Source organism: Dipodomys ordii, unplaced genomic scaffold (genome assembly GCF_000151885.1).
Source record: "Dipodomys ordii isolate 6190 unplaced genomic scaffold, Dord_2.0 Scaffold83, whole genome shotgun sequence".
Taxonomy (NCBI): Eukaryota; Metazoa; Chordata; class Mammalia; order Rodentia; family Heteromyidae; genus Dipodomys; species Dipodomys ordii.
In genome coordinates, this window is record NW_012267299.1 from 784,087 (window position 1) to 792,588 (window position 8,502).

Genomic DNA, 8,502 nt, shown 5'->3' on the forward strand with positions numbered 1-8,502 from the left:
AAGACCGCCTCGGGCCCTCTGTGGGCGTTACAAGCCAACCTTGACTTCCGCTTCCGGCTGCATCACCTAGCGCATGCGCTGTTGTAAAGCCAGGCAGGGGGTGGTTAGAGGCAGCGGCCGGCAGTGCCGTAGTTCGCTCTCTGGCATTTGGGCCTATTTCTGCTGGGGAAGACGAAAAGGAAAGATCCCAGAATACCAGGTGCGTTTTCCTAGCTGACACAGAAGCCGGGATCGATGGGTTGCTGCGATTGCAGTACGGGTGGAAGTCATGAACCAGAGCGTAACTAGGCCCAGGAAAGCGGAAGCTGGCCTGCTCGGAAGCCCCGGAAGCGGGAAGCGGCCTTCCTGCGGGCCCCCCCGGTGCTGACTGGGCCTGGATCAGGGCCGCTCGAGACGAGGAAGAGGAACATGATGAAAATCCAATAAGCAGTTCCTCCGGGCGCAGAAGTAAGTAGAGAAAGTGGCCCTGAAGCCCAGACGGGAGCCGGGTGTCCCCAAGACGATGGAAGACCGGACCGTGGCGCTGGACATCCCCGAGGTGCTGAAGAAGCAGCTGGAGGACGACTGCTACTGCGTCAACCGCAGGAAGCGGTTGGTCCGCCTTCCCTGCCACACCAACGTCCTCACCATCTTGGAATCTTACGTGAAGCATTTTGCTATCAACATTGCCTCTGCCACCAGCGATCGGCCTCGCCACTATCACGCCGTGGGGCCGGCCCTCGACGGGGCGTCCCACATCCCCGTGGAAAAGAACATTGACCTTTGTAAAGAGATGGTGGACGGATTGAGGATAACCTTCGATGCCATGCTCCCGTTGGTTTTGCTCTACCCCTACGAACAAGCCCAGTATCGAAGGACGACTTCGTCTGATTTCTTCCTTCCCATTAAAGAGAGTGGTACAAATACTCATTGCCCGGGGGAACCCTCTCCCAGCCCGCCTTTGCTGAATCCCTTCCCGCCACAGTCCACGGAGAGTCAGCCGACCGGCAGTGAGTCGGCCACCCCCAAGAGGCGCCGAGCCGAGGCCGAGTCGTCGTCCTCACGGCCTCTGAGGCGTTCCACGCGCCACACCACCAGTTTGGATGGGCGATCCCAGAACAGCGCGTCGCCTCAGCTGAAGCGCCGCCAGCAGGACCCGTCCCCCGGAATGCCCAGATTGTTCCTGCACTTGGAGAAGAAGATACCTGTGCACAGCGGGTCATCTGCTCCGGTTCCTCCGACTCCTAGTATGGAAGGGATTGCCCTGTTGGCTGGTCTTGAAGGAACAAGAACCACCGAAATAAACAAGGTCCTCTCGTGGAAGCTTGTGCCAGACAATTACCCCCCAGTTGACCAGCCACCTCCACCCTCTTACATTTATGGAGCACAACATTTGCTGAGGTTGTTTGTAAAACTGCCAGAAATACTTGGAAAGATGTCCCTTGCAGAGAAGAATCTGAAGGCTTTACTGAAGCACTTGGATCTCTTTCTGAGATTTTTAGCGGAGTATCGTGACGACTTATTCCCAGAATCGGCTTATGTCGCTGCGTGTGAGGTGCACCACAGCACCAAAAATCCCAAGGCAGTATAGTAAAGTTTTGATAGTTCTGTAAGAACAGCTGTTCTTTCTGGTTTTGTGCTCTGGCTTCCAGGTGAACAACTAATGGTGATCCTTCCTTCAGGAGAGGGCAAACATGGTCCCACCTGTGGGGCTGTGGCAGAGGCAGGCTTGGGCTTGGTTATTTGACTTGCTCACATACTGTTAAGTTTTTGCTGTTAAGAATTACTTCCTGGGTACCTGAACTCCAATATAACTCTTTGTGCTGCATAGGCCATCTGTAGTGGCAAGAAAAGAACAGTTGTGTTTATAGTGAGCTGTTAAAGTGTAGCTAGGTGAGCTTGGTTTGGTAGATATTGGTTGTTAGTGAGAACCACACTGTTAATTACCTGTTAGCATTAAACAAAATGTTTTTTTGCAAACTTTTTATTTGTGTGATGAGGATTAGCAGAACTCTGGCAAACCAATTTTAGTTTGTGCTTAGAAAGCCCAAGTAGTCTCAAAAGTATTTTAGAGGGAATTGATATTCATAGCTAAGGAAGTATGCTTTATCTTTACTTGGAACGATTCCCTCTTTGTGAAACATAATTTTTGGTGATCTAAGGATAGCATTCCCTATCTTGTTTTAGACCTTACAGTTTTACTTTGTTGTGTAATATTGCAATCCTTTTTCTATAAATTGTTGTTTTTGGTGATCTAAATAAAGCATCTTGTTTGGAAGAAGAAAAAGCAAATCTTGTGGGTTAAAAGACAAAGCAAAACTCTCTAGGACAAAGATTCTTAATAGTGTGTCATTGTACTTTCAAATGAATATTGATGGCTTTCTCGGAGAACTCTCCTTTCCAGGAAAAGTTCAACTATTCATTTAAAGTAACCCTCTTCTGTAGTACTGAGATTGAACTCAAGGCTTCCCACTTGTTAGGCTTTTCTTCTACCTCTTGAGCCTAACTTGGTCCATAAAGTGCCTATTTACTCTTCTCATGTAGCTAGGATTATAGGTATGACCAGCCTTAAAATAATTCTTAACCATACTCTGTTAACATTTGAGCAGTAGGGTTTCTGAGATCGTTTTTGTTGTTGTTGTTGTTTGGTATTACTAGGACCTCCAGACTTAAAGGCTTATGCTTGCTAGGCTGGTGCTTTACCGCCAAGCCACACCTTCAGCCCTTTTTTGTTTTTGTCAGCCGTGGGGCTTGAACTGAGGGTCTGGGTGCTGTCCCTGAGCTGTTTTGCTCAAGGGTAGAACTCTACTCCTATAAGCCACAGCACCCACCATTCTGATTTTCTGGTAATTAATTGGAGATAAGAGTCTCGAACTTTCTTGCCTAGGCTGGCTTTGACCTTGATCCTCAGCTCTCAGCCTCCTGAGTAGCTTGAATTACAGGCATAAGCTACCAGTGCCTGGCCTCAGCCCTGCTTTTTGCTGGTTATTTTTAGAGTAGAGTCTTACTTTTCATCCAGACATATGCCAGAACCTTGATCCACATACTGACTTTAGGATTCCCCCTTAGTTGTGGGGGTCACAGATTGACCCCCAGTGTGCATCTTTTTTCATTGGGATGAAGTCTTGAAGACTTCTTTTCTTTTCTTTCTTTCTTTTTTTTTTTTGGTTGGTTGTGGGGCCTGAACTCTGGGCCTAGGCACTGTCCCTCAGCTCTTCAGCTCAAGGCTAGTGCTCTACCATTTGAACCACAGCGCCACTTCCCACTTTTTTCTTTTTGCTTATGTGGTGCTGAGGAATCGAACCCAGGGCCTCATGCATGCAAGGCAAGCACTCTACCACTGAGCCACCTTCCCAGCCCTCTTAAAGACTTTTCTATCCAGGGTGGTTTGGCACCAAAATCCTTCCAATCACAGCTTCCCATTTATTTTATGACGACAAACACATGCTATTGCACCCAGCTATAGGTTAAGAAAAGTCTTGCAAACTTTTCTGCCCCAGGCTGGGCTTAAACTGTGATCCTCTCATTTTCAGTCTTCCAAGTGGTTACAATTACAGGTGTGAACCCCTAGCCTCCTGCTGGGTTCTGAGGTTATAACCATAACAGAACAGAAAGGAAATCCACTAAATACTTCAGTGCTTTTATCCTACAAGTTTAACCTGTTTATTGATGGCAGAATTAGCATCTTACTTGTGTTTTCTGCTAATAAGCAGTGCTTTTCTTTTATATTCTTTACATGTCATGAGCTGTTTGTGTGCCTCTTTCAGGAGACCTTGGCTTTCTAGACCTTGGCTTATTCTTAGAAGTTTCAGTGCTGACCACAATGCCAGAAGAAAGGGAACTCCCAAGAAGGGAGAATCTGAATATATCTGAGAAGAGAGTACAGAGGGCATAAAGTTTCCCAGCTATTAGGAACAAATGGGACCTAGATCATGGAGGGAGAGGTGGCTCATGGTGGGATTGGGGAGGGTTTGATATAGATGTGCAGTTCAAAAGAAAGCTCCAGTGGTTAATTTATGACCAGTTGATGAAAGGTCTATAAAGCCAATGTTTTGTAGTAGGCAAATGTGCTACCATGAGCTCCATCCCAACACTCCTAGTCCTTTTCTAATGGTGGATCATAATAGCTCCCAGTTTTGCCTTTGGAAGTACATTGACGTTTGAGAGACACCGAAAATGACTTGAGAAAGGAACATTAGGCTTTTCTGAGGACTTAGTATGAAGTTAATACTATGAAGAATCAAAGTTCCAAATTCTTCTACCTGTTTCTCAGCTGGCATTGAATATTTGGAGCACAGGCACCTGGTTGTCCAAGTTAAGATTGTCTTTCTTTGGTGTCTCTTGATTTGAAATATCAATGAACAACTTACATATCATGTAATAAAACTATTAATCTCAATGGAATTTATACAGTTGCACAATTTACATTTTCTGCAATATTTTTCAGATGTCAATACTAATACTGCCTTTATGTTTTATTTAAAGGGAATTTCAATATATATTGAGTGTGTTGTTATACTGTAAAATAGGAATCTTACCTGGTAGATACATTTTTAAAACAAAGAATTTGTTTACTACTTTCCTAGGGATTACATCAGGATATAGTTTGTGTTGACTATTGTTACTTTGCTAGAATGTGAGAAATAGCTTAAGATTTTTGCTAACTATGCCTATGTTTATATTTGTTTGGAAACTTCTCAAGGGCAAGACATTATAATTCTTTTTGACATTATATTTCTTCATGCTCTTTGTACTATTTAAGATAATTTTTAAAAAATAAACAATCTGAAGTTGATTCCTTTGTAACTATTGTAGCATATAATACTTAATAGAAAAGTCATAGTTGTTTTTTTTAATTTTTAAAAATCAACTCTTTGTATAGTCACATTTGTGTAGACCCCATGAACCTGATTGTAGTTTTTGGATTGTTTTACCAATGAAGCAATTTGATAGTCAGACATTTATCTTTTTTGTTCTCCAGTGCTCTTGGCTGGTTTTTCTATTCAGCATCCAGGTTGGTGCTATGTCTCATCCAGTTTCTCATCCAAGAGACCAGACATTCCTCTGGTCCTTATATTCTCCACTATATCTAGCTCAGCACTGAATCTTGTCCATTTTGCCTTGTAAATGTCTCCTGAATTTATCTTTGGCCTTCCTATGACATAGGAAGTATGACATATTATCATATATGGGACAAGTTTTCATTCTTGTTTTCCATCCCCACCTGTACATTGGTTTCTTAGGTCTAGAGGTCGCATCTTTATTTTACACTTCTTTTTCTTCTGCCTCATCAACCATTCACCCATTACAGGCTCTACTTGGCAAATCTTTCATCTACTTTGATTTCTCAACAGAAATTTCTCAATTGTTGGTACTGGAGTGGGTCAATTCATGCAGTATTTATCTGGCCTTGTAGGACTTTTAACATCCTTCGTTCTCGGATGTTGAATGCCAGTGGTAACTACATTTTCCCCCCTTCTCTTCCATCACCCCACCAACCATTAGGAGAACTACAAAAGCTGCTATCCCTATTTCCTAATCTTTTCTGAGTAGTAATAAACTTACTACATGCCTTAAGGCTCAGCTTAGGTTTGTTTCATTTGGAAGCCAGCCATGCTTGGTACTTCAACTGTTCACTGACTTGGGCATTTCTTTTTTTTTCTTTTTCTTATTTTGTGCCCATTCTTGGGGCTTGAACTCAGGGCCTGGGCACGGTCCTTAAACTTTTAAGCTAGCATTCTACCATTTGAATCACAACTCCATTTGTGGCGTTTCGGTGGTTAATTGGGAATGCAGTCTCAGGGGCTTTCGTGCCGGGAATGGCTTCCTACTGTGATCCTCAGATCTCTGCCTCCTGAGTACCTAGGATGACAGGCTGAGTCACGGACACCTGGCTAGATTTGGGCATTTCTGCCTGCCTGTCCTCACAGAACCATACTCATATGCTGTAGCTTCAGTAGTTTCCCCTCTCTCACTGGGCTGGCAGTTCTTCTAGGACAGTCTTGATCTTTGCATCCTTATTATCAAGTACTGATAGACACTCAGGAAATGTTTGTAGAGCAAATGGGTGTTTATGTTTGTTTTTTTTGTTTTTGTTTTTAAACCTATTTATAAATGTGCATATCCTTTTCAAATATGTTGAAAGGTACTTGAAGAGACTTTTTATACATTGTTTATTACCTAGTGCAAAATATATAAGCAGTAATCAGTAACTGATAGTTTCTAAATTAATTTAGAAATTGGGTGAGATTGATTGGAATGTACTATTATAAATGTCTGGAAATATAACAATGAAATTCCCCTTGTATAACTAACATAAGCTAATAAAAATGCTAAAATGTTTGGTAGGCTAAATTTCAGTTCTTTTCATCTTTGCTATTTTAAAGGTCATATTTCCAAATGTTAAAGCATTATTCTAAAGTCCATTTTTTAAATATTTTTTTATTGTAAAGATGCTGTATAGAGCGGTTATGGTTACATGAGTAAGGTAATGAGTGCATTTCCTATTGAGCATTGTTACCTCCTCCTTTGCTTTTGTCCTACCACCATCACCATCCCTTACCTCCCAACTCTCCCCCGCCCAAGTAAAGTTCATTTTCAACATAGTGTCTTGTACATATCATTGTTACAATGGGTTAACCTGTATCCTTATTTAAGCATTTTGTTATTTCCCTTCCCCTCCCCAAATTAGAAAAATGTATATACAAGATACAGGGCACCGGAATCAAATACAGTGAAAACAGGAGTTATACAGAGGGGGAAGAACATACAAAAGAAACAAAAAAAAATCACATAGTACATAATAAATGTGTTAAAAACAATAACAAGAAAGAAAAAAACCACTTGTGTCCCTATCTTGGGGTTCATTTCACTTGGTCTGGAATTGGGCACAGTAATTAGCTATTCTACTTTAAGCATTTCTGTTTTTATTGGTGGAAGGCAGTAATGATTTCCCATTCCTATGAGGACTGTATGACTCCTGGGTGAGGATAGGAGGGTGGGAGAGCTGTAGAACACAACCACAGCTTGCTGCCTAAGTACTGATAAAAGACTTGGGGAGGGGTAGCTGTCTCCCCTGAGTGATTAGATTTGGTAACTTTTGAAGATTCGGGGTAGAAACACCTCCAAATAGCCAGAGAAATTTCCATGTGACCCAACTGTTATCTCTTCAGCAATTTTGTTTTCTCTGCAACCTGTTCAACAGTTTTTTGGTTAGTCTTGTGGAAGTACAACTTATAAGTAAGTTACTGCCCCCCTGTAACTCCTTCTGTGGCTTCACACTTGCTACTCAAGGGAATTCTAACCAGAAGAACCATCTTTCTCTTGTGTCTCAAACAGTTAGAATAAGCCCATGACTTCACAGAAGAAAACCAGTTTCATGATTTATAGCAATCCCATGTTTTTGCCCATAAATGACATTCCCTGCCTACTGTGCTCACTTCCACGCCTCCCCCCACCCCCCAAGATGGATGGATCAAAATGTTTTGTATGCTGGTGTTGCTTTTTGTTGAGTTTCTGGATTTGTCTGCTCAGGTTGATTTTGAACCATGATCCTCAGATCACAGCTTCCAGAACTGCTAAGTAAGAATCTAAGTGTTGACCCACTAGTGCCTACTTCCAAATTTCTTTAGATAGTAAAAAATACTAAAATTTATTCTTAAACAAGCTTTGCTAACTAGACAAAATAAAAATGCGACAAGCTGCAAAAGTAATTCTAAAAATGTTTTTTTTGATGATTCAAATGTAATGTTTATTACATGTTTATTACTGTGCCCATTATTAAAATAACCAAAGAAAAATCAATTTAAAAAATGCCCAACTGTCAGTCCAGGCAGGATTGACGTTTCAGCTTGATTGGTTCATGGTAGGGCATAAATACGTGGGCATCTGAAGCAATTCCTTACAGACCCAGCTTGGTTCTTCTCCAGTGTCTTCTCTTGGAGTTGTACCTGATTTTGTTACCAGTTTTCATCCGAATCCACTGGGGAATGGGACGATTTTGCTTTTGTTTCTTGGCCAGAAACCGCTTGATTGTGAAAGTCTTGTGAGAAGACATGATGGGAAGCCCTGGAAGGCACAGTAACCACCATGGCGAACAGAAGCTCTCTAAAAATGTTTTAAGCAGTGACATCACTGGAAAATGCAGGAAGAAAAAAGAAAAACAGCCACTGGTGGAAATCGAAAAGGTTGCATAAATTCTGGCAATTTGATACGGGGGTGGCACAATTAATGCAGCATTGATGTGTGGCACTGTAGGACTCTTAAACATATTTAGTTCCTAGGTGTTGAATACCAGTAATAACTCCCCCTTCTCTTCCATCACCCCATAAGCCATTAGGAGAACTACAAAAGCTGCTATCCCCATTTCCCAATGTTTTCTGAGTAGCAATGAACTCATATTCTTTAAGGTTCAGCTTAGACTTCATTTGGAAACCATGCCTGGTACCTCAACTGTTCACTGACTTGAGCATTTATTTTTCGTTTTTCTTTTATATGCCCATTCTAGGGCCTGAACTCAGGGTC

General features: G+C 42.2%; 1 protein-coding gene and 1 pseudogene across 1 annotated transcript; one reads left to right on the forward strand and one right to left on the reverse strand.

Moving 5' to 3' along the window:
* The first annotated feature begins 502 nt into the window (after positions 1 to 502).
* LOC105992401 lies at positions 503 to 1,570 on the forward strand (annotated as a pseudogene).
* A 6,168-nt stretch (positions 1,571 to 7,738) lies between these two features.
* LOC105992402 (60S ribosomal protein L39-like) lies at positions 7,739 to 8,058 on the reverse strand. The gene has a single exon (XM_013025255.1). The coding sequence runs from the start codon at positions 8,033 to 8,035 to the stop codon at positions 7,880 to 7,882; it is 156 nt and encodes a 51-aa protein (XP_012880709.1). The 5' UTR covers positions 8,036 to 8,058; the 3' UTR covers positions 7,739 to 7,879.
* Between the last annotated feature and the right edge of the window lie 444 nt (positions 8,059 to 8,502).